Source organism: Tauraco erythrolophus, chromosome 8, assembly GCF_009769465.1.
Source record: "Tauraco erythrolophus isolate bTauEry1 chromosome 8, bTauEry1.pri, whole genome shotgun sequence".
Taxonomy (NCBI): domain Eukaryota; kingdom Metazoa; phylum Chordata; class Aves; order Musophagiformes; family Musophagidae; genus Tauraco; species Tauraco erythrolophus.
This window is the reverse complement of record NC_141472.1, coordinates 20,756,284-20,783,187: the sequence shown is the minus strand read 5'-3', so window position 1 is coordinate 20,783,187 and position 26,904 is coordinate 20,756,284. Positions and strand designations below refer to the sequence as shown.

Here is a 26,904-nt window from a genome sequence, read left to right as displayed (position 1 = left end):
ACTAATTTTTTGTATTGTAACACTGAACCGAGCTTTACTGAGGTAATCCCTCATTATTGTCATGAAAGTAGATGTCAGCCTTACCAAAACAAAAGCATAACACATGTTTGTAAGCAATACATTAGTTATGAATTTGCATATTTAATTGAAATTTTTATAAAAGTGAAAATGAGGGGTTTTTTTCCTAATTGTATAGGCTTTATTGCATGAAATTATACATATGAGATAATACAATCTTGCACAGATTTTAAAACCTACTCAGTGACTGGACAAGAGACACATTGACAAATAGCTATTTTACCTTACTTAATATTCACAGATGTAAAGGTCTCTCACAGTGACATCAGGCCATAATTAACTCTTTGCCCCCTTTTCATGTGTTCAATGTTCCAAGGCAGGGTCCTCTGTTTGTTTTTTCACACTGTCTCTCATAAGCAGGAGAGAACAAAGTTTTGACCGTTTCTACCCCAAAGCTTTCTGACTCCCACAAATAAACAGACAGGAAACATCTGTTGCTCTTGCTCGAAGAGGCAGGAGGAGCAAAAGGGCTTCTAAGAAATTTGGAGAGCTGCGGAAGAGGCGTGTGTAAAGTGAGGCTGAAAAGGAAGGCAGTGAGAGGATTAACACAGGGAGGTGACAGTTGACCTCTCTTATTCTGCTCCTGAAGTCAGAGCTCATCCATGATTGCTCTGTATTCCCATTCACTGGTGTTTGGTACCGTATACGTACCAAGAGGGAAAACTGTAAAATATGCCAGATCCTCCAATCCTTCTGCATTTGAAATATTTCTCATAGCTATTCCTTCCTCTGAGAATTGTTAAGACTTCCGGGGAGCTAAAAACACCTCCTGCTCCAAATCTCAAATGGGCAAATACATAACTGGACATATAAAAAAGCTAATTAGTACAACTCAAAATGGCACTATTTTAATTTTTCAGGTAAATTCTGATTGGGGGGGGGTCATTTTTTTTTTTAAGGAAATGTAGGAGAAGTCCCAAAATGACATTAAGTGTAGACGTACAGAATTTTAAAAGGTCTGTTATTTACAGAAAAGACTTGAATAGCTCCTGCTGAAGCACTTCAAGCTGTTAAATAATTATGTATTTAGGACATACTACATTTAACAAATGTACATGGAAGAATTATGGCTAAATTCCATTATCTGAGCTGGCAGCTTTGGCATAAATAAACCCAGACAGGATCACAGATTTAAGCCAAGAACACGAGCCACAGCAGCACATTGACCAAACATTGCTCTAAACACGAAGCCCATCCCACCTGATCAGGGCGGAGGGGCAGGTGTGGGGAGGGCCTGCGGCCACAGTGCCCACCCGACTGCCGGCCGCCTGCAGCCCCCTTACACCGCAGCGCGGACCGGCTCTGCCCACCATGGGCAGACAAAATAACCTTTTTTTCCCAGACAATAAACGAAGCCAACATGCAAAAGAGCCATGGAAGGGAAGAGGCGAACGAGCTTGATTTTGCCACAGGACCAAACTCCCCTCTAGCACTTAATTTCCAGTCCAGTTCCTAAACTGTGGTATCCCTGTATTTAAAATGAAAAGACAAGATTCAGCCAAGACACTGCTCAAGCAGCAGCTCACAGTTCAATCTTTAATGCGTATCTATTTTTCTCCATCATAAATTGCCTTCGGTAATGCCAGATGCAACCTTCAGTAGTCCTCAAGCAATAACGCCTGTCTATGGCAAACCTCTGTCTAGCATGCGCTCTCCTGCTGGGATTACATTATTTGGTGACCTGGCAGGAGAATTACAACAGGAAAAAGAAGTGTGCAAAGCAGGGAAGAACTAAAAGGCAGCAAGGACTATGAAAGTTTCATGAATGCAGGAAAGCTTTATGCAGAACTCAGATTTTGCCTTCCACCCCCTTTCCTCACTTTATTGCATCCCGTCTGATACATCTACAGCCCCCCTGAATGGCAGCATTCACATCTCACTGAAACCTGAACCCCAGAAGGTTTTGCAAGGGACACACCAGGGATTAGGACCCACAATTGCATCAACTCTTACTGTTACGTGTCTCTACAGCCCTGCTCCGAAGTCGCTTGTCCAACCCATCTGTTCCTACCTCTTTCCTGCCATCCTCTTGTTCACGAGCCTTCCTGCCAGCCCATAAGCTGTGTCACAAGAGCACTCTTTTATTAAATGGTTTCTCAGTGCCTGGTACTAACAGGCTGCTTGTTACCAGCTCGCTCACCTCAGGTCTTCTTACCTACTACCCTGTGCTGCTCTTGAAAAATATGGCAAAGCGCTGCCATACAGCTCTGTATCCGCTCCAGTCACACTCGAACATTAAATGTTTCTTCATGTACGGCTGTAGCAGGGGTCTCAACAGGGATCCAAGGCTTACATAGTAAGGGATACAGCTGTGCCAGATTAGCTTGCGCTTAACACCTCCAAAACAGGGAAAGAGTGTGACCAGAAATGGCAGGAGCTCAGAGAAATGGAAGTGCAGGTGGAAGGTCCCAGAGCAGGTTGCAGTCAAGCTAACAAGACAAGACATGGCTTCTTCCCTTTCAAGAGCCATCATTTTCACCAATAAATCTTCCAGCAGTACCATTTCTAGTACTAGAACCAGACTCCAGTATTACAGAAAATAATGGTTCACAGAACACAACAAAAATGTCGCCAAAACCCACAATAAGCAGAAGCAATAAAATTTTTTTTATATTCAACTGTCTTCCCTATATACTGATAATGACTTATGCAGTGGCCTAGACAGAGAGGACAGAAATCAGGAATCAATTTAACCAGTAAATGTAGATCAGCCCCATCAGAAACACCATCATGGTGTCTCCATCATGGAGTGAACACACACACAGAATGACAGTGATTTTCCCTGCAAACCTCTACTACAGTGTCATTTCTTAACACAGTAGCAATGGTTGCCTGCAACATAATATTTATTCTACTGAAGTGTTTATCTGTCAAATCAAAACACAACCTCATGGAGGTAAAAATCCAGTTAGGAAGCATCTGTGATGAAGTAGCCATTTGTGGGTGAATACCTGGCATAGGGCAGTACTCTACAGAAACAAAAGGGAGAACTCTCTGGGTCGGGATTAAAGAGAGGGCAGGGACAGGTGACATTACACTGGGCATCTGCTACAGGCCATCTGACCAGGAATGCTGAGTGGATGAGGCCCTCTACAGACAGATAGGAGCAGCCTCAAATTCACGAGCCCTGGTCCTCGTGGGGGACTTCAACCACCCCAATATCTGTTGGAGGGACAACACAGCAGGGCAGAAGCAATCCAGGAGGTTCCTGGAATGCATTGAAGATAACTTCCTTTTCCAAGTGATAGAGCAACCAGTGAGGAAAGGTGTTGTGCTCGACCTTGTACTCACCAACAAGGAGGCGCTGGTGGGGAAAGAGAAGTTCCCACTGACTGGAAAAGGGAAAACATAGCCCCCATTTTTAAAAAGGGAAAAATGAAAGACTCGGGGAACTACAGGCCAGTCAGACTCAACTCTGTGCCTGGAAAGATCATGGAGCAGATGCTGCTGGAAACTATGCTAAGGCACACGGAAAATAAGGAGGTGATTGGCGACAGCCAACATGGCTTCACTAAGGGCAAATCGTGCCTCACAAATTTGGTGGCCTTCTATGCTGGGGTTACAGCATTGGTTGATAAGGGACGAGCAACTGACATCATCTACTTGGACTTGTCCAAAGCATCTGACACTGTCCCGCACGACATCCTTGTCTCTAAATTGGAGCGACATGGATTCAATGGATGGTCAACTCAGAGGATAAAGCATTGGCTGGATGGTCGCACTCAAAGAGTGACAGTCAATGGCTTGATGTTCAAATGGAGACCAGTGAAAAGTGGCATTCCTCAGGGGTCGGTACTAGGACCAGCGTTGTTCAACGTCTTTGTCAGCAGCCTGGACAGTGGGATCGAGTGCACCCTCAGCAAGTTTGCTGACGACACCAAGCTGTGTGGTGTGGTCGACATGCTGGAGGGAAGGGATGCCACCCAGAGGGAGTTTGACAGGTTTGAGAGATAGGGCCATGCGAATCTCATGAAGTTCAACAAGACCAAGTGCAAGGTCCTGCACACAGGTCAGGGCAATCCCAAGTACAGGCTGGACGGAGAATGGATTGAGAGCAGCCCTGAGGAGAAGGACTTGGGGGTGCTGGTTGGGGAGAAACTCAACATGAGCCGGCAATGTGTGCTTGCAGCCCAGAAAGCCAACTGTGTCCTGGGCTGCATCAAAAGAAGCATGGCCAGCAGGTCAAGGGAGGTGATTCTGCCCCTTTACTCTGCTCTCGTGAGACCCCACCTGCACTGCTGCATTCAGCTCTGTAGTCCTCAGCACAGGAAAGATAGAACCCTGTTGGAGCGGGTCCAGAGGAGAGCCACAAAGATGATGCAAGGGCTGGAGCACCTCTCCTATGAAGACAGGCTGAGAGAGTTGGGGTTGTTCAGCCTGGAGAAGGCTCCAGGGAGACCTTCTAGCAGCCTTCCAGTATCTAAAGGGAAGAAATCTGGAGAGGGACTTTTTACAAGGGTGTGTAGTGATATGACAAGGAGCAATGGCTTTAAACTGAAAGAGGGGAGATTTCTATTAGAGATAAAGAAGAAATTCTTCCCTCCGAGGGTGGTGAAGCACTGGAACAGGTTGCCCAGAGAAGCTATGGATGCCCCATCCCTGGAAGTGTTCAAGGCCAGGCTGGATGGGCCTTTAAGCAATCTGATCAAGGGGGAAGTATCCCTGCCCATGGCAGGCGGGTTGGAACTAGATGATCTTTAAGGTCCCTTCCAACCCAAACCATTCTATGATTCGATGAACTGTAGAATGTGAGTGGGTGGCCTAGCACATGTGAAAGTCATGGACTCCTTTGAATGACATAAATTTCAGTGATATTTCGTCCGCGGCTGGAAACCAGCTCAACCGTCTCTCTAATGGTTCTTTTCTTCTCAGAGGCCAAGAGATTCTTACTTGAAAGACCTTCCTGGAGAACGGTGTGTTGGATTAAATGATACCACTTATCAAATAAACATTGGTGCTTGCAAATTACTTGCTACGGTGACCTAGCAGCCTATAATCCTTGCAAAGGCATTGTTCTTTAAGTAGCATTATGAAAAACAAAAATATGTTTTAAGATATATAGAGAGGTAAATCTTTGTCTGTCTGTAGGCATGCCACTAGCATGCCCAAGATTCGAGCTTTCAGAGGGAACGGGAAAGCTGTGCAAATAGATCCGAGTCTTGCTTTGGAACCTCTTCCTGGTGGTGTCCATTCTCACGTTGAGTTCAAGATCTGTGCAATTGGGCTTTTTGACTAGAGAGAAAGCTTAGCAGGGGAGGGAAGGTTATTTCCTTGCAGACAGTTTACAGAGCATTCTTCTGCCTACTCAGCAATGATAGGGCTTGAGAATGTGCACCAACTTGTCCAGACAGGAGCTTGGTCAGTGTCAAAATGTGAAAGTGAGCTCTGGAGTTACATAGAGACTCTCTAGTTTGAATCAGAAATGGCTTTTCTTTTCTTTTCTTACTTTCAAGATTAAAGAAGGAAACATATGTAGAATCCCGTGTATAAAATGTTTCCTTTTGATATGATCTTTCAGAAACTAGAGCACAGAACAATCTGATGCAAACCACCAGTACCACACTGGTGTGGAAAACGGATGCAATTCCTGTCTAGCAGAAACACTAAGGGTAGCACAGAGTCTTTCTCTGCCAGATGATCAGAGAAGAAGAGCTATGTATTATTACTTCGCAGACTTCATCTTTTCCTTTGTTTCAAAAGATGCAAACATCAAACTTTCTTTGTACGGACAATTTTAGGTCCCAAAGACCACCAAACTATGGGATTTACTATACCTAGTTTGTAGCTAGCTATGACTGTCAGATAGTGGAGACTTAGCACTGGAGTAACAGGTTTTCACTGGCAAGAACATTTCTGATTTCTGGGTGAAAATCAAGAATCTTCAAATAACATATTACCTCCCCACACACACATTTACAGAAAAATGTATGTAACTGTTATGTACAACACAGCGCATCACGTATTGTGTACTTAAAAATTAAATTATATACACATTTCATAAACAGTTACTTTCCAAGCACAAAAGCTGAGAGTCTGTGCAAGAAAGGAAGCACACAATTTGAAGCAAAACGACAACTTGAATCTTTGGACTGCTGCAAAACCCCAAAAATCACACTCAGGAGTTTTTTACTCTTACCTTTTTTTTTTTTCCCGTGGCTTCTTGGACACTTCAGGAATTGGGAAGGACCGAGGTATCTGGACAAGAGAGGTGGAAGGCTCCCACAGACCACTGTTTCACTGCCAGGAAGAGGTGTGGTCACGGGTTCTTGTGATAAATCACTGATCTCATATGGAGCAATACTTGAGACTGCATAAAGCACCTACACATCTCACTAAGTTTCTAGCAGACGTCCTACAGAGATTATGGGAAAGATGTACCAGAATACACTGAAATAGTAATGAACGGCAATTCTGGACTATGAAACGGAGGTGGTCTTTTCACATAGAATATCATCTGCCACATAAGATCTGAGTCAGCCACCTCAGCTTCTTCTGCCCTGTTCTACAGTGCATGCTCCGCACTTCTGGTGGTAATGGTAAAAGATGGAGGAAAGACAGCCACCTGCTCGTTAGATCTTTACTTAAAGGAACTAAGAACCATTTGACAGGTAACTATTATCTCCATTCCCTCATTCCCCGACACCCAGAACAACTCGCTAGAGAACGTATCAGAGCTTTCCCGAAGCCACGGGGAAGGCTTATCTTACCGATTCCAGCATCTTAAAATGACTCAAATCAAAGCCTGACAATTCTTGTTCAGACAAGCCAAAAGAAGAGCTCTGTGCGGTCCCTTCCCAGAGGAAAATCTGAATCTTTAAACCAGAAATCCTGCTCCTCACAAGTGTTTCAGTGATTATATCATTCTCCTTAGTCATATTGCCCCTTGGCCTGGTAAGTAGCAATGATTAAAACCTCTTGTTCTGTGCAAGAACCAGTAGTAGTTTGTAACTTGCCATTAGTTCATTTGGGGATGAGTCCAAGAATACTTTGATTATACAAGTGTATGTACAGGCCTTGTACTTACTGAAAATAAATACCCTGACTGTTGAAATTGATAAGAAGAGCTGCTGTCAAGCTCACGCTCTCTTGCAGAACCAGTTTTAAAGGTCTTAATTAGTGATTATATCAGACTGCAAGAGATACAAACCATCCAAGAATCTAAAGGCTACCGTACCCAGAAAACATACAAGTGAGGAAGCCTGACGTGAAAATAAGTATGTATGTAAAACGCTACCGATTGTACCAATCAGAAGCAAGCAGCACACCAAGCAACCATTATTAGGAACCTATGAAGAATCAATTCACAGATAAGCTCAGAAAGCCTTCTACAGAGTGTACAATTTTGTCTCCGTATCATATGAATTGCTAGAGTGACCTCAGAAACAAGCCATGAGGTAGCAACTATCCTAGATATACCAAAGATCTTATACTTGAGCTCATAGAATCACAGAATGGTTAGGGCCGGAAGGGACCTTCAAAGGTCATCTAGTCCAACCCCCCTGCTAGGAACAGGGATATCTCCAACTAGATCAGGTTGCCCAGGGCCTTGTCCAACCTGGCCTTGAACGTCTCCAGGGATGGAGCATCCACCACCTCTCATGAAGCTTTGTCCTGGAGATGAGCAGAGGTCTTTCAAAAATCACTGTCACGCAACATGTGAACACACGCAGCAGCGTTCTCAAATAACACAAACACTATGGCTGTGAGCCATCGGGCAGACGGCTCTTAGACGGCAGGCTTTCCATCAGACTTTTTCCTACACGTTTCCAGAGTTACCTTCTTCCAAAACTTCTACCTTCTGAAGCTTCTTAAAAAAATACTCTTTTAAATAAACCATGCCACCTAAACATTAAAGTAACCACTTGATGTACTGAGCATTAAAGTTCTGAGAAATAAAGCAATCTTCAGCAAGGAGGCATCAAAACACCTTCATCCACAGACGCACATCAGTGAAACTGTTATTCCATAAAACTTTTGTATTTAAAAGCAGTTTCGTTAATAAAGTAACCCTCTTTCCTCCCTCTTAAAATAATGCACTAACATAGCTACAAATGGCTGGAGAGATGAGAAACACAACCTAAGTATTGCAAATGGAATAATTTATACTAACATGCTCTGTGATTTAAACCAGCTTTTGGAAACCATGCCCATTCGCCTGTCTAAAGGAAGTGGATTCAGAGGATGTTAAAATATTGACAACATCCGCGGAATGGCGCAAGTCTAAGCAGAACTGTCCTTCTCCCAGGCTGCTGCTCTTGTGTCTTCTCAACCAATTTCACTCTCTTATTTCCTTAAAAAGAAGATTAACCTGATGGTGAATTAACTCCCTTTTCTCTGTTCCTGTCAATTCTTGTTGCTCTGAATCTCGAAAGATTTGCTTTTTTTTTTTTTTCCATTAAACTGTAAATGCAGAAAAATCTTTCCTTCCAGTGTTCTCTTTTCTAGGCTGAACTCTACTCTACCTGGTTTATCCTAAATTATTCTGGTCTGTCTTCTGGACATTTGATTCTTCAAGACTTTAGACTTCACAAATACAACCTTTTCACTTTTGTTACAGCATCATATACAACCCTTACTCTCTTACAGCTCTCACTGGTCTTTCTCACTGCATCTACAATTATCACCTCACTCTTCCAGTCATATTTTCTGAGCATACAGCTTTTTCCCCCCTTGTACTTACTATTTTTTTCCTATGCTTTAAGCAAAAGGTCATTATCCCTTTTAGCCACAGTTCCCAAGACTGTTCATATTGTGGCAGGTAAGTGTCAGGGGACTTTAATGCAGCTTTATTTTCATATTCTACAGGATATGTTTCCTATATTTCCTTTGTGCCCTGCTCAGCATAAGGTCAAAGAAATTTCTACTACACCAACATAGTATATAGTACATGCACATACCGATGGGGGTTCTTCTGAGAGCAAGGAGGTGGTGTACTATCATCTCCTTGCCCATAAGGAAAGGAAACACCATTTCTACTTCCCACCATCTAGCACAAAATAATAAAACATTTCAAGCTATCAGGATGTATTATGACATCCCATCTTGTCAGTTAACAAGAACTACAGTAAACTCAAGTCAAAAGAAAAAAAAATAGTGTTTTATTAACTACCACACTGTTATAATACACTTTAAACGTACAATAAGGTAGCCTTTAAATTTGAGGTGGTTTTAAGAATAACAAATGAACAGATTTCCAAATGTTTGTAAATAGGTGAACTGCAGTAATTATTGTTGTATATTTTTTGAAAATGGTATAGCACTTACAGACTGGCTATATAACTTCATTTTGTACATTTTTTTCTATAATTGAAAATATAAACAGTAATTAAAAAATAAAAAGAAAATTCAGCATAATAAAAAACATATATGTTTATCAGTTAAATGTACTGGATACATACAATTTTTAAGGGAAGAAGCAAAAAAGGAAAGATGGCTGATATTTAAATGCAGATTGACTAACCAAAAGCTAACAACAAACAAATAAAAACCTCATAAAACCCCTAGTTCACTATGACTATATCCATATGTTTGGGAGTACTGTCAACATGGAAGTGATTTTTCTGTTGTATTTGCATATGTTATATTTTACTGGTAATTTACATGATGGCTTTTAAGGCCCTGGCAGACAGATGTTTTTTTGGAAAAAGATTTGATAAAAATCACTGCTGAGACGCAATACACCTTATTTTTGGTCCTCCAATGTTCAAAAGAAGGGATATACTTCACTATAACATTTGCCTTACCACCCAAATGCCTCAACCTATACATATTTTTTTTTTTAACATTTTAAGGTTTTTAAACATTGGTTATATTGCCCACCTTGGTTATTCAAAGAATATTAACAAGACATCATTTTGGCAAATTAAATCTTAAACATGGCTTTTCAATAGGATTTAAAAGGTGACTATCCCTAGAGTTCCATGTTAAAATGTAGTTCTCAAAATCTTACAAGAGTAATGCTTAAAATATTGTACATAGTTAACCTAATTAAAATAATTAGCTTCAAAATGACAAGTTGATGAGCTAAGTAAAGCCTACACTATGTAACATTTGCTTGGAAACTTGATTTGTCAGTTATGCATAATAAAAATTCCAGTCATCAAGAAAATTACAAAATTTCTTTTATCATAACGTGATTTCTTTTCACCCATCAACTTCTTTTATCTTACAATAGATAAATACCAACATGTTCTCAATTTTTTACACTAAACCACACAGGATTGATGCATTTGGTTAGACTACCATTTCCATCGTTAAATTCTTTTTTTTTTTTTAATATAACTTGGTAAAATTTCATCTCTTCTAGATTCCAAAAGTACCTACAAAACCCATGCAATTTTACCATTTTAATATACTATGGAATATCATACAAAGTAAGGCATTTCAGTGTCATGTATAACCAAGTTACTGTCAATCCAAAAATTTTTGCACATCAATAAAAAGATATCTAAGAACTTAGGAACAATATTCTTCTCACTACTGTATAAAAATAACCACAATTAATAGGTATCTTGTGTAATATTTACTCCATTGTCTCGTTTCCCGAAACTGTGACAAGCTGTAAAGGTATTTCAGTGTTGGTAAGAATATCCTGATTGCTGGTGCCAGATGTATTGACAGTTCCTATTCCTGAAACAGAACCTTGTTGAATATTTGCAAGGATAAGTGTTGTTCCTCCTGCAGTAATCAAAGTATCATCAGGTGTTGCTTCTACTGATGCCAGCACTGTACTGCTAGAGTGAATACCTTTTTTATTCTGATGTGTTTTGATGTGTTTGGCAAGGTGGTCACTTCTCATAAAGCGTTTTGAACATTCTGGACAGACAAATTTCTTCTCACCTGTCACAGAAGATAAGGAAAAAAAAAACGTTTCAAGAACATTAAAAATACCACATGTACACCAAAACCTGGGATAACTTACTGCCTTTAAGAGTCAGAATTCTCACAACATCATGCTGAAGAAAAAAGCGATCCAACATGATAAACTTGTGTGTTAAATTTCTAGATACCCACACAACTCCTTTAAAAGAACTGATAAATTGCTTCTGTGTCTCACTGAGTTTGGGCAGATCTCTCAGGCAAGCTGAAGAACCTGCCAGATCTTATCCTCAGGCTGCTAAGTTACCAATAAGTAACTTTTAAGAGGAGAACAAAACCTGCCAAAGGATAGACAGGGGAGACTATATAAGCTCCTGCAGAATCACACTTGAGACTGACAGACAAGATCATAGGGTAATTCAGGTTTGAAGGGACCTCTGGAGGTCTCTAGCCTGATCTCTCTCTCCGAGCAGGGTCAGCTATAAAATCAAGAGCTGGTTGCTAAGGAATTTATCCAGTTTGGTCTTGAAAATCTTTAAGGATGGAGACTGCAGAAACTCTGGGCATCCTGTTCTAGCACCTGGCTGTCCTCACAACAACAAAAAAAAATTATTTCTATCTGGTCTGAACCTCTCTTGTTTCAACTTATGTCTGTTGCCTCTCATCCTCCCACCAATGCACCACCATGAGAAGTCTGTCTTTGTCTTCTTAATGGTGACCTTGCAGGTACTAGAAGGTTGCTATTAAGCTCCCCCCTAGCCTTAGTCTTCAATTTGTGCAGCTGGGTAAGTCCAGTTCCTACAACCTCTCTTCATAAGGCAAATGCTCCAGCTTCCTGATCATCTTGGTCGCCCTGTAGTGAACTCAATCCTATTGATCAATGTCTTTCTTATATTGAGGGCTGAAAACTAGACGCAATATTCTACATGCAGTCTAACCAGTGCTGAGAAAAAGGAGATAATCACTTCCCTAGAACTAGTGTCTCTGCTTCTGTTGATGGAGTCCCGGCCATCTTTGCTGCTGGCTCTTGCTCATGTTCTTGCTATCAAGACTCCCAGGTACTTTTCACTAGAAGAGCTTCCCAACTAGTCAGTACATAGCCTGTGTTGCTGCAAGGGTTAATTCCATCCCAGGCACAGTACTTAGCGTTTATCCTTGCTGAATTTCACAAGGTTCCTGTCAGCCCATTCCTTCAATCTCAGTCCTGAATGGCAGCCTTGCCCTCAAATGTACTGACTGGTTGCTCCAGTTTGGTGTCTTCCACAAACCTAAGAAGAGTGCACTCTGTTGCCTCCTCCAGGTCAGTGATAAAGATGTTAAAACAGGTCAAAGGATAGATCCCTGCAGTTCTAGACTTTTTATTGATATGCAGGTGCACTAGGAGCCATCATCCACACCCTCTGAGCTGGATCATTCAACTGGCCTCTTTTTTTCAAACCCATCTGGCCGTCCATCCAGACAGATCGTAACATCCCAGCTTGGGTTCAAGCATCCAACATGTCTAACAAAAGCACTCCATTAAGTACAAAACATGAAATACTTTTCATAGACATTGCAAAGACAGTTTTCTAAGCAATGTAAATGCAGATAAGCATATAAATTATCGTCTTTGAGTTTTTCAAATAGTCTAATTTTAAAAGGTAAGCATACTGTAGATTGTAATTATGAGTTCAGTTTGTACGAAAATAGGTAATAGAGACAACAGATTTGAAACAAACTGCTCCTTGAAAAGAAGGACTGATCTAGACTGATTTATTTTCTTTGTATTAGACAAAAGGAGAAATGTGAACCTGGAGTCTCTAACGGGTGGTCTAACCACAAAACCAGATGTACAATGACGCACCATCACGTGCTCCTCCTTGATTTTGTGAATGACATCTAATCTCCTGGACACCTAGCCCTCTATTTTTATATTTCTTTTTTAAAATGAGACAAAATTATTGAAGTATTAAGCTGGAACAACAGTTCTAATCTCGTTCAAACAAATGAAATGCATTGCTGAGCCTGAATCAAAGTATTCTGATTAAGCTGTATTAAATATGAGCTTATATGCCAGTTCTGAATCAAAAAAGGTAGCTGGCTTTCCTCCTCAGACCTACTGAAGAAACCAAAGTGTATACAGAGCTCTAAGTATTAGCTGATTTTAGAAAAGTCACACTACATTAAAATCAATCCAATACAAAGATCTGTTCTCCTCTTAAAAGGCACTTATCCAAGCCCTCCCTGTGACACTCCTTTAGTTAAATGCACCAAAATCAAAGACTGAAAACCTGTGTGTGTTCTTCGGTGTCGCTGAAGCTCATCGCTCCGAGTGAACCTTTTGCCACAGAACATCCAAGTACAAACAAATGGACGCTCTCCAGAATGCCAGCGGAGATGAGCTCTCAAATGTGAAGTCTTCCCATATACTTTGCCACACCCTGGTATGTGACAAATGTGTTGCTTCTTTTTTCCCAAGTTGGAGCCTCTGTTTTTTAAAAAAAAAAAAAAAAAAGTATTCATTGTAATACATTCTTCCTAAATATTGGTCATACATATAAGTGGGGTTACATATACCAACAGATCTGCAAACAAACCTGAACAGCTTCTCATTTTGTTTTAAATACAATCAGAGCCCAGAACACTCCATGAGAAGCTGGAACTAAATCCTATAATGGTATCCTGATTCTGCAACAAACTATAAATTCAACAGTATGTATACAAAGTTGGAATACAGTCATTACAGCAGTTTGTACTATGATGCTGAAGTGCACATACTTTAAATTTCTCCCAGTTTCAGTTTTTACCATACCAAAGACAGTTTTGGCAAAGAAAAACACAAATGTCTGCAATTGCCAGAACAGAAACTGGAGATTTTGGCAAATGGGAAGAGAACAGATGGGACTTTTGGCATCTTGGGGAAACCTGAGAAGCAGTTCAGAGTTGGAGGACAAGCATACTAACCTGAATATTTCCACTAAAATGAGTGGCAGTGAAACAGCTGATCTTGCTGACATTTAAATTAATTCCTTGGTATTTCAGAAAAAAAAAAAAAAAAAGAAAAAGTCCATCAAAACGAACACATAATTCACAGATAGAATAATCCAGACTATTGAGCTTGATGCCTATTTTAAGATGCTGCCTCACTGAAATGGTAGGTAATCGATTCAGGGGAAGCACCTAATACAAAAGCCTAAGGTGTGGTTTTGGTGGGGTTTTTTTTAAATAAAATGACCAAAGAGACATAAGAGCCTCTGAAGACCCAGAGAAAGATATTAGTCCGGCCAGCACACGGCATCATGATTGATTTTAGCCAATTTAAGTGTCTGCTGTTGCTGAAAGGGGCACTCCAAGGAACAGATCTGGCTGACAACACAGCTGTATGAATAGTAAATGCTGGTTTAAGGGAGGAGATTGGAAAACGCAGCCAAGCATCAGACCACCTTATTCACCAGCAATATTAACTTAGAACAGCTTAAGAGGGCTCTGAAATCACAGTGTTGGGTGCTCCATCCTCCATGGACTTTTCAGTTGCCCCCCCCGGACAATGTTTTCCTTAAATTGGATGCTCAACTTCTGCTTAACAGTCCAGTGGCTGAAGGATTTGCCAAGCAATCATTAGATGCCTGCAGTTAGAACAATTCTGGTTTACATCTAATGAAGGTTCAGGGTAAAATGCATATGTGCTTGAAGCTGGAGCTAGCACTTGGAGCAAGCATTTCTGAACAGGCACAGAAGTTAACTCACTCTAAAAACTCACAGTGTAGGGAATTCCAACCTAAGCACATATGCACCTAAAGCATTCCAGACAGTTAGAAAAGTAAGGAGATAAAATCCAATTAAGTTCTAGATAATATTTCTAAGAAGTCTCAATACAGAGTGATCTTCATAGTGCTTCATTAGTCATTTTGTCTCAGAAGAAAACACTATCACTTTTACATACTAATTATTTGTTGTGACAATGTAGGTTTTGACTTCAGAGCAAATTCAATGGCAGTAGAAGCAGAGTGTCCCGAAGGCTTTTGACCCTGCTGTGGTAGCAGTAGACTCATATGAGCCTATGGATATGGTGACAGAAGAGATTCTGCTTATGTATCTAATTATTTTTTGTTTTATTTATGTCCCTCAATCCTTGGCCTCACAGAAAGTTCACTTGCTTGTTTGATCCAGCTTGTTTATAAATTTCATGCAAAATATTCTCTGACATCTGACCTGACATCTTAAGCTCTTCTATCATTATTAGTCTTGCCAAGAACACTTTTGACTTAATTTTCCTTCTTCGAATGTCCCAAAAGAAGATCACTTCTTTGGACCATGACAAACATTGCCTTTTTTACACGTCCTTCCTCAGCTGAAATGTCCGTTTTTGGTAACCTTTGCTACATCTAAACTGTCATATTCACACTCTTCCATGGCCTTCCCTCAAGCCAAGATTAGAAAGCAAAATTAACTGTAACGTCAGGCATTTAAGTTTGTACTATGCCACCTACACAAAAGTTCAATATTCACAAGTTTTGAACATTCAGCCAATCTCAAAAGCATTTAGCAAAATGTCTTTAGATTGCCCCCATTTTTTTGTTTGTTTCTCAGCCTCTGCAGACGGCTAGGCCACCACACAAAACTCACTATACCTGTAAGAGTTCCAGTGACATTCGTCTATCAGCCCAAAACACCCAGCTCCCTGGACTCCCAGAAAGATATTTTCTGTATTCCTCCTTTTGCCTTACTGCAATCAGTTCCACAGTTCTCAGGCTGTATGTTCACCTTCATCTAATAATTTGATTCTAGACAGCTTTTCTTCATGTCGTCTTGCTTGGTGGCTCAAGGCACCCAGCAATTGCAGTGCAAGGCAAAGGAACACCCATGGCTCTTCTCCTTTATACAGTCTTGGTAACTAAAAGAATTCTCCACAGGATCCCACTATCCTGTGTCTTTAATTGCCTGTCCAACTTCATGTAACCCTAACAAGTGGTCAGTCTGTGCTTATTATAACAAAATGTATTTCTGCATTTGAGAATGTATTTCTGTATATAGAATATTTGTTTCGTATTCGGTATTTCATTCTCACACCTTCTCCAAATATACTATAGTCTTCCCCTCCTCAATAATCAGTGTAATTCTAAGCACCTCTGATTGCTGACAGAAGTATTTAACAGACTCTGAAGTTCAAAGCGAGCGGAAAGTTAAGAATTCACAGAATTAAATTCTCAAGACTACTGTGAACTAAGTGTATTTATTCTACACAGCTTCATACAGGCATCTGCATGTTTGCTTCATGTGTGCTCTAAACTGTCTGGATACAAGCCAAATTCAATCCGGATGCTTTGCAGCTGTGACAGTCTAGCACTATGCCCTAACACATCATGGGAAGAGGCCTTTCTTGCTGCACTGGCCAATAACCATATCGCTGAGCAAAAGGATACGACTCAGGCCTACTCCTCAACTGCAATCTTCAAATCAATTAATATTTAAGTATTTTCATATTACATTTTAGCTTTTTAAAGATTACAAACCACATTTCTCAGTAACCATGCAGAACAGAACGGTTTCAGCAGGAGACATCTTTATTCACTGAGAAACTGGACTTTCAGTCCGGTAGTACTCCCAGGAGGAACATCAAGTGTTTCAAGAGTAAAACACACACTTGTCAGTTATTTTAAGAATGTGCATTTTAAAGGTATATACCTGAGGTGATACTCAGAAGCACTACTCCTTTATAGGTCCAGACAGTAGTTACATCTCAATGTAATTCCAGATGTAATTGAGAAGAGGGTGAAATCTCCAGATACAACTGAGATGAGGGTGAACTTTCCACCTAACTTCAGTCACCCTAACTAGAAGCCAGTCTGTTTGGGATCAGAGCCATCCTTAGGTACACATCTCTCTCCACTTGCCTATCCCCCATTTACTATAAGCTTGAGGCTATAAGGTTTTAATTTACACATCTAACATATCACTCTCTTCCTTTCCTACCTTCTCCCCTACCAAGTCAGGTAAAGATAATAGTGGCTCCCTACTTCACAGGACCAGTACTAATAGAAATCCTTTGAAGACTCCAATGTAGTCTAATTCTGTATCAAAAGTAAAAAAAAAAAAAAAAACACGAACCAATAACAAATCCCAGAAAGAACGCCTCAACTCCCGTTTGCATTCAGAAAACAGAAAAGATGAAATGCCAAAACTAAGGCTACACAACAGACGAAATTATGAAGTCTGCACATGTGAAGCCATGTACTACCCCTTCCTACCCCATTCAGCGCATACGAAGGACAGAATTAATTGATTGAAATGCTCTTCAGCTTTATCATACTGATTTAATGCGCTTTTCTTGTCTTCCTAGTTACATATTATTTAAATACTATCTTAAATACAAAATTACTAATTTTCCCAGGGGTTTTTTTCCTCTTCATGGGCACTCACAACACTACTGCTGTCTATGTAATTCACAAACATTAATGAATTTATCATCTTGCAACACTCCTGGGTAGTGAACTTGAACCAGTACAATCATTTCATACATCCAAATATGAAGTAGAAAGAGATTAAGGCCAAAATTGTCAAAAACCCACCAGCTTGAGGTGTCGAGTTCAATATAGCAGAAGCATATTTTTTTAGAGTACTGTAGATATTCACAATTCAAGCTCAATCAACTTCTTTACAGGAATGAACTCAGTACTTCTGCAGTGGAAAAGGTGGAGTGGATAGACAAACACCTTCAAAACTTCAGAACCCTGTTTCTACAGTCCTGTATCTCATTCCCTAAATGGCTTCCAATTTCTGCAATAAGTGAAGCAGGTGCCAATCATTACACAGCCCTGATTCACTCCCTGTGCATCATCTATCCCATCCACTGAACGGCACTGGGGTCACATGAGAAAAATAGTATCCAGTCATGTAATTAGAAACCAAATGATAACGCGTATGCACAAGGGATTAAATTAAAGTTGCCCAGGATATCTTCACTTTGGCATTTGCCAACTTCCAAGTTCTCAATTTTGCAACTCTAGCATCGTTTTAAGAAACGTGAATGCTATCTGAAGACATTTATAAAAGCAAACGTCCTATTCTCTGAAACTGTGCGAATCATCAGCAGAGTTGAAAGACAAATCAAAACTCAGAATTACAGCACTAGAGATAAACAAGTAAGTGTAGCAGCTATGGAACATGATCAACATGTAGCAGAGGAAGAAGGAAAATATTCCTTCAAGTGGGCTTACTCCTTTTTGCTAGACTCTCACGGAACTCCACATTTCGGTGGGAAAGTTGCTCTAGCAACTGTAGGCACTTTCACTCTTTTTCTGCTTCCCCATCATTGTCTCCTTCATTATCCTGTTTCTATTCCAGTCCTAATTCTCCTCACATCCTGACTTCCTGTCCTACTTTTCCTACTTAGTTTGTCCATTTGATGCGTCCAGTCCTTTCTCTACACTGGATTTCAGATTCTCACCTATCTAAACTCTATCCCAGCTCTTATCTCAACTCCTTCCCAAACTCCCGTATCTGAGTTTCAGTCAGACTACATCCTTCTCCAGATTTCATCAAAACAACCTCTCAAAAAGATTCTCTCTTACGCTTTGACTTTAAAATTTGTTGTCACAGCAACTCCACTTAGGAGGAAGAGGATTTTCAAGTAATGTTGTCTCTAAATTAAAGCCATTGTAGTTTGGAATAGAGCATGTGGAAGATGGAACATGTGAAATCTCTGTTTCCTAAGAGCATGGCCAGTGTAAACCACATTTTCAGAGCTTTCTCACAGCCTGAAGCAAATCTCAATGCAGGGTGTACTTTGGGCAGATCTTCATGGCGGAGCCAAGGTTCACCAAGAACTTAGAAATGTCTGTGTCAAGTTTCAGTGAACTACGCATAGGAATTTAATAAGAGGAAGCTGATGGACAAAGACACTACATAACCTTAACTTCAGATATTATCACTAGCGTAATTTGTGATGTAAATGTATGAAAGTGTTTTTATCTTAAACACTTGAATATTTACTCGGCATGGCTGCCTAAGATACTACCTTTCCGTGCTCGCAAAGAAGGTACATAGAATAATACTGCAAAAACCCGCGAGAGACTTGACAATAGACATACTCAGTACTCCTAGAACTCTTAGAGCCATAGGACGCTGACAGGTTCTTTAAAGAGAACTCAGTAATTTCCACTACAGTTCTCACATAAGTAAGACTTCCATTTTAGAGAAGAAACTATTATCAAAATAGACAAATTTTAGCACACTGAAAAGAAGCCCCTGCACAATTATATCAAGCAAAACACACCTAAATATTTTCACTCGTAAAAGGCAGCCTATTATCTCCGCTTCCTCTCTTATATTCACAATCGAGATGTTTAAAAGGAAGAGTTTTGGCATAGGATAAACTCTTTATAATAACAAAAAGCCAAAAAATACTTTTATGAGATGTAGAAAAATAAAACACAGCTTCCTATGCAGCCCTGAAGTTTTATACGAATCGGAACTTAGTACCACTTTGTTACCCAAATCTCCACTAACTTTGACTGAAAACAATCAGCCAATTCAAAATTTTCGTATTTGTTTTTCTTAGGAAACCAGTGAATAAGAAAACCAGGATAACTGTATTTTTATAACACTCTAAAGCAATCAAACTGTAGTAAAAAAATGCTCAATCAGTGAGGAAATGTAGGAACATAGGATTTAATCAAGTCCTTGACATATGATAGGAAGCCAATCACAGATATGCATATTCCAAAATATTTCATTTTCATATTATTTAGGGCAATGTTCTATCCCCCTCACTTACATTGGGTGGCATCTAACTCCAGATTTTTCCAATTAATCTCCATGGAGTAACTCACGAGAGGATGAAATAATCTGCCTGTCCATCTGCAAACCCAGAAATAAAGGTTGCAGTCCTTTATTGCATAAATTCTTTTGCATAAGCCTCTAGTTTTCTCTCACTGCAGACAATCACTGTTAACTGAGGCTCCTTTTTTCCTCACTCATTATTTGTTTTCATCTTTACATGCATTCTATGACACTGAACGATACGTACCTTCCACCACCTTCTTTGCAGTTGGGACATGTACAAGCTACTCGTCGCAGTCTTTTTCCCTCTTGATGTGGTTGGTCCCCTTCCTCGTCTACCACCTGTACTCTCAAATGTGTTAGATCATTGGTATTCAGTGTAGAATCACCACTGAGCTGCCACTCTTCTGGATCAGGCTCCTCTTCTTTAATCCTAATATCTGAGGAAAAGAACAAACACAGATCCATAAGTAGCCCATTAAATAGAGAGAAGGAAACCATAATGATCAAATCTTTTTACTGTTGAGAGCACTATGTCAGTCAAAAGTCAACATCCTTAGTGCATACTGACATTGCTTCTGTGCCCTTGTAACCTGTAACGTATTTAAAAAGTTTATCTTCCTATACATTTCAAAGTTGAAGACAAGCTATAACAAAGTATTAAACTTCAGGTTTGAACTGTTCTTGGTAGGAAACGCTGTCACTAGGAGGATTTTGCTTGCTTGAAACTTGGGAAAACCTGCGTGAACAAGAGGCTGAAAAAATGTGAACGCCTGTTTCAAATGATCCTGAGTAGCCATTTATGTTTCCACAGGATTTCTTAATTAGTGCAACATGTAGTAGAAACAGCCTTTCTCGATGATCTTCAGAAGTTTTCAGTATGCACAGTGATATATTAAGTAACATGAGAAATCAATTAAATAAAAGGTTTTGACCTAAGACAGACAAAGATACCTAAGAAAAATAAAAATTTACACCTTTGCTCCATTTTCCCCTTCTCACCTCACATTTATGCCTTTTCCATTATACATCCAGAAGAAAACATTTAGGGAAACAACAAGAACCACTTCAATGTTTTGATGAACTAGTAGTCAAAATAGGTTTTTGCAGTTTCATAGATGCAAAAAAGCCTCTTCAGTTACCCTCATAGGACGGACATTTGCAAGTATGCGTACCCTCTCCCTACAGAGCATTCTTTCAGTCTAATCCAGAACTAACTACAGCATCATAGCACACGGCAAAACAACAACTATTTTAACAAATTTACATTTTAATAGGAACATTTTTCCCCTCAGACACTATTCTGGATTCCCAATGAGCTGAAAGTCTCTAAGTCTGGATTTCAAAAAAAAAAAAGACAGTTTCGCTATATCACTTTGGAAAGCTGAACCCCAGCTCCTTCTTTAGTTCAGGAGAGTAGTTTACTTTGTATTTTCTTCAGTGAAAACTACTAGTCACTAGCATAAACTAATAAGCAAACCATCCTTTTTTTCTTTTTTTTTGTTGAAGTTTCAAACTTCAAGCTCTGTGTCTTTCCAGATGTATTTAAGAAACTGCTTTCTCTGCAGAACAAACTCAGTTATCACATGGGTTTTTATCCTTAACTCAAACCCCACTCAAACACTGAAACCTTAGATGAGCACTATAGCCATTCCAATTTCTTTCTGGGACTCAGTGCATCAGTCATCATCTATATAATGAAGACAAAGCTGCAAAGATCGAATGATAAAACATAAAAAAAAGTGTGCTGGGTCAGATCATAAACAGCATTCTGTTCCACTAAAGATGAGAAAAGAAATTAATGATAAAACATTTAAAAAGTAACAGTAAGCCTGGTCTACCTTCTGAATCATCTCCAGCATTTATTGGTTTAGAGACAAAGGATGTAGCTACACACAAAAATTTGCTTGGTGCTAATAAAGTCTCAGTCCAGTCTTTCCCAACACCACAGTGTGTCTTCCTTTTAGTTGCACATGTATAACCATTTGTAGGACTGTGCTGTAAACTATATCACTAATATACCTAATGTTAAAATAATTCTCTAGGAAACCACTGCTTTGAGAAGAGAATTCCAGATCAGGAATGGAGGAGTCTAGAATATTTATCTGGTTTGGCTGCAAAAGTCAATGCTGGAAATCAGGTTTGTATGAATGTGACAGGCTCTAACTGTGGGAATCTGGGAGCAAGTACACTCACTTTCTCTGACTCTTTACGCCTGTGGTAACACAGAATGGTTAGGGTTGGAAGGGACCTCAAAGATCATCTAGCAGAACTACTGTGGTAGGCTTGTCCAAAGTCACCTGCACACTAAGCTTCATTGTTACCATAAGAAGTTCACAATTTCAGACAGCAACGTAACAAGTATCTTTCATGCAAAGACCTAGAAAACCTCTGTGGTGACGTTTAGTCTTCTACATTAGCCACTAAACTATCTTTCCTACAAAACTAAGTCATTTCCTGAGACTTACCTATGAAATCATTTTACTATACCAAATATTTTTATATACACGTTATATATAAAATTCATTTTACGTAAGCAAAGATTAAAACACTATACAACATACAAAGAGTTTATAGAATTGATCTTTCACATTGGATACTATTAAGTACACTAATACATTCACTTAGAGCAACTTTAGAAAAAGGCAGAAGCCTGACCTACTCTCATGCAACTGGGCACATAACAGGAATTTAAATACAGCAAAGTGGCAAGGCTGCCAGCACAGGCCAACTCACAGGCAGTTCTGTGGGACTGGTTATGTTATGTACCATACTCAAAATCCTTTTACCAAATTTTCCACAAAATGTACATTGTATAAAGTCTGGTTTTATTTAAAATAAGAATTAATGTTAGTAAAACAAAACACTGTATTAAGAAGATAATTTCAATATGTTCTTACTGACATTAGACACTGGCATATAGTGAGCCTGTAAAGTCAGTAGCTGAATCCAGTTAGCACTGCGTAGGCATACTTCAGAAGAGATATCAACATGTCCTAGCAAACATGAATGGATCAAACGGATCTGTGCTCCCAAGACCCAAATCCACTACCGAAGTCAAACATTCCATATAACATATGATTTCGCCTGTTATACTGGTACCCCAAAAATCACACTCTAACAACAGATACACCAAACAATAGAAACATGTCCAGAACGCCTATTATTGCACACCAGTATCCAGGAGTTTCTACCTTCAGTTCATGTAATGTTTGTTCCACTTCGCAAACCTTCATCATGAATTTCTTCCACTTTTTTCATCAGTAACTTTCTATTCCCAGTCACTCCCAGTCACCAGCACTATTGCAGCAGCACAAAGGCTTGCAATAGTTTTATAATGGTGGAAGCATAAACAAGAAAATTATTTGGACAAAAAGAGGAACAGACAAAACACTCCTAAGGGTTAAGGATACTGGAGAAAATAATAATTTGCATAGACATAAAATAGTTCATAGTATTATTTAAAAAAATGCAAAACTGAAATGAAGTCAAAATAGTACTGTGTGTGTAATTTTGTGCTGTGTTTCCTGGTTGTCTTGGTAAGGCAGAAAGTGTAGCTATTGCTTTAGGTATTCCTCAGAAGGACCATCTTCTGCCCCAGGCACCCAGAAAAATACAAGGTAAACTCGCAATTTACAGACAGGACTTTTTAATACTTAATTACATAGATTATACTTTAAATGAAAAAAAAAAATTAAAAGAAGTGTCAAAAGATGAAGTGTTTATCTAGCCTCTCCATGATGTAGCATAGCTGAGAGAGGATTGTAGCAAATCCTGTAATAAATCTGATCACCTTAACAAGGTCCTTAGAACCAATGAAGCTGCTGTCCGCAACAAACTAGGTCTTGCATTATTGCAAGAGATAAGGGAAAATTCCATTACTATTTCTGGGGAGAGGAGGGGGTGCCACTGCAACTTAGACTTCAGTATGAAAATGAAGGAGTAGAAGGGGCAAATCATGGAGAAGAGCAAAAGATAAGTCTCCCCCAATGCAAGAGAAGTGGAGATTTTGCAAATTCAGACAGCAACTCCACATTTCTCCCTTGGAGTTCCTCTGCACGTGCTTCGTTCTAATCCAGTCTTGACTGACAGAATACTAGGTTTTACACGTACTCTGCAAAAACCACTATTTCATTTCCATGCTTTCAAATTTCTGTATGTCCTTACTTCTTAATTAAGTTCAGGACCTAATACTAGGTAAGTATGAAAAAGAAATTCAAAGACACTGTTTCAAACTAACTACGGATTCTAAAAACCACATACTCTGTTCAAGTTCTTCTTGGTATCTAGTAAACCAGATTTGGCTTAGGTTTTGTGTTCGTCTAAAGGATGGAAATTGGGATCTTGGTGTGCAATTTTGTTCCAAAGGTAGTATTTCATAGTCACAGAAAGCCCAGAGCGCTGGCTACAATATGGAGCAAATTTAAGTGTAATTGGCAAATAAAACCAGTAAATAAGAGATTTGTTTGAAGTGCTTCAGAGAATAACAACTAAAGTGACAGGATGAAACTATGCAATGTAAATGCAGCTTAAACTATTCTTGAGTACATTTCAACTATAATCGAGCGTGGAGAGAATTATTGCTTCCCACGGACAGTCAGGTCATTTACCTACTTCACCATGTATCAGATGAATGCATCAGCTAAGCTTCACGTTCTATCCTGGTCTGTTTCAACTAGGACTTCAACAAAATGCTGGTTTCTTCATCTGTGAGAAAAGTTACTAATTTACCCAACAGCCGTAGAAACAGAGATAAACTGAGAAGGAGGCAGTGCAAAAACGCTTCATTTCAGGACTATGCCACCACTAATTTTTTTATACATCTGTCTCTGCAGAACGTCATATAAAGGCACTCTCAGCATTACCTGTAATTGCATCCAAACTATGGGCTTCTAGTTTAGCTGCTTTTCCTAGCTCCTGAAAGCCATTCTGCCTTTCTATTCAGCTAAACTTTACAAGTTCCTGATCTGAAAAGCAGAAATATCATCCTTCAACTGAAAAAAGTCTTGCAGCAGCTCTGCACATACCTTCGCACCTATCTCCTCACAGCATCACAAACTGTCTGCAGTTTCAATGTCTTGTAATTAGACACACCTATTTTATTTATTTTTCCAAATATATGCTTTCCTTCCCATCCCTCCCAAGAAAACAGATGTGAATTCCCATCTCTTTTCCATCTTCTCTAGTTAATTTGGTTTTCAGTTTTCTCTACAGTGCAACCCACAATCCCTCAGTATCTTGACTCATCTTGCCTTAATCTCTGGATGTGAAGAAGCTTTAGTAATGATGTTCAAATTTCTTAGATACTGTCCTTGTTCATTCTCATCTAAACTAAACTTCCTAAAATAAACTATCTAAATTAAACTCTCCTTACTAGCTGGCCAGCTGTACAAGTCTTTCAGACAGGAAACTCAACAAGGTTATGATTTCTACTCTGATTTGTCTCCCAAAACTTAAGTGTGAATTTAGACAGTTTTATGAACCTCAACTCCGAAGAAAGAAGTTCATCTAGTTTCAAGAGCTCTAAATCAGATTTTAAGTTTCTGAGGAGAACAACTGTTGTGCACAAGCCTAAGAGCAGGACCTGACAGTACTGAATATTTAAGCAGTACTAGTTGAACGACTGAAAATAGAGCTATAGATATCTTTTTCTTTCAAGAAATGTCACATATTGTATTCCAACTGATCCTATGTATTATTCTAAGCCGATCATTTAAAAATTTGAATCATGAGAGTACTTAAGCCAGTGCTACCACAACACATACTATGTATCAAAGAACAAGTTACTTACTTACCCTACAGTAACTGCAATTCTTTGAGATGTGTTGTCTTGACATTCTCAAGATTTTGGTTTCCTGTGGACAGCAATGCCTGCTGTAGCATGCCCTTATTTTTTCTTTTTTTTCCCATAGTTGAAAATATAAGAGGGGATAACTAGAAAGGGGGAAGAGGAGTTGATCATGCTCAATATAGAAGAAGCCAGGAACTGCAGAAATAGGTAAAGAAAGCAGGCGGACACAGAGAATTCTATGACCAGTGGAGTTAAGTATTCCTACAGAGAAGAGTATTAGATCGCTGATAGGGTCAAATAACAGAATTGTCAGCAGTAATTCAGGAAGGCAGAACTGTTCAGTAAGTATTTCGGTTCTGTATTTAGGTAAAAGCCAAATAATGGTCCTATCACTAGTTGAGAATGAAAAGCTTCCCACTGACAATAAGTCAGAAAGATGTAAAAACAACTACTGAAATAAACACTTAATAAATCAGGAGATTAGGATAATTTTCATTCAATACTTTTAAGAGAAAGCTGAAGAGCTCTCTGCAGCTTTAATGCTGCAAGCCTTGGACCATGTGAATGCTCCCGTAGGTTAGAAAAAAGCTAGCACTGTGGTAATACTGAAAAAGGGTAAACAAAGACTCAAGGAAGTGAGGAAAGAATTAGTGCCACTCAAAATGGGATTATGAGAACAATTAGATTCAAAAGTAAATTTTCTTTTTAAAGCAATGATGACAGCATTGTTGATATAATATACTTGAGAGTTCTGCACAGCAAGTGACTTAATTAGGATACAGTAAAACATTTTGATTAAGAAAAATGAAGTACAAAACATATGTGGAATACATGGATTAAAAACATGCATGAAGTTTAAATGCAGATTGAGACCTATCATTTCTGTACAATATATATAACAAGGACGTGTCACTGACAGCGTGTATTTTTTCCCCTTCTTGTTCCTAAAAATTACTACCTTTGAAAAAACGTGTCTTCTACAAGCAGTGAAAGACAACCCAGCCTTATCTTCAAGAGGGCAATCATAACTAGGATCCTGGTGAGCGTTCCCCGCGTTACAAAAAGACTGCCATTGTCCTTGGTAGGAACTTCAGATGCTTTTTATGAGCCAGACGCACTGACAAGTTACCCTGAGAGATCAGCATGCCAGGAGGTTGAAAAGGCAAGAAAACTGCACAGAACCTGAAACAATGGACCTCAAGTGCTGAGACTGCAAAAAGACAGAAGATGAGTTTCCAGCCTTCTTTTTAAGTTCAAGCAATACTAGAAATAAAATACCTTGCTTCTTTCACTTCATGGATACTTGCCATACAGCCTCACAAGTGTAAGAGTTTTCCTTTTGCTTCAAGAGTATCTTATGAAAAGGGTACTTGAAAAATAAAAAAGGAATGAGTATCGGAAACTGGGTAATATATTCTTTTGTGAACATCCTGAGGATATCTGAGCCTAAGATAACT

General features: G+C 39.4%; 1 protein-coding gene across 2 annotated transcripts in view; it reads right to left on the bottom strand.

The window, feature by feature from the left end:
* Positions 1 to 9,153: 9,153 nt before the first annotated feature.
* Positions 9,154 to 26,904, bottom strand: part of SP3 (Sp3 transcription factor) — a 35,468-nt gene continuing 17,717 nt past the window's right edge. For both annotated transcript variants that reach the window (XM_086616027.1, XM_086616028.1), the window contains 3 exons: positions 19,904 to 20,096; positions 13,167 to 13,363; positions 9,154 to 10,917 (listed from right to left, as the gene is read on the bottom strand). In XM_086616027.1, coding sequence (XP_086472153.1) covers positions 10,601 to 10,917; positions 13,167 to 13,363; positions 19,904 to 20,096 — 707 coding nt within the window. In that variant the 3' untranslated portion in view covers positions 9,154 to 10,600. The remainder of the gene's footprint in view (positions 10,918 to 13,166; positions 13,364 to 19,903; positions 20,097 to 26,904) is intronic.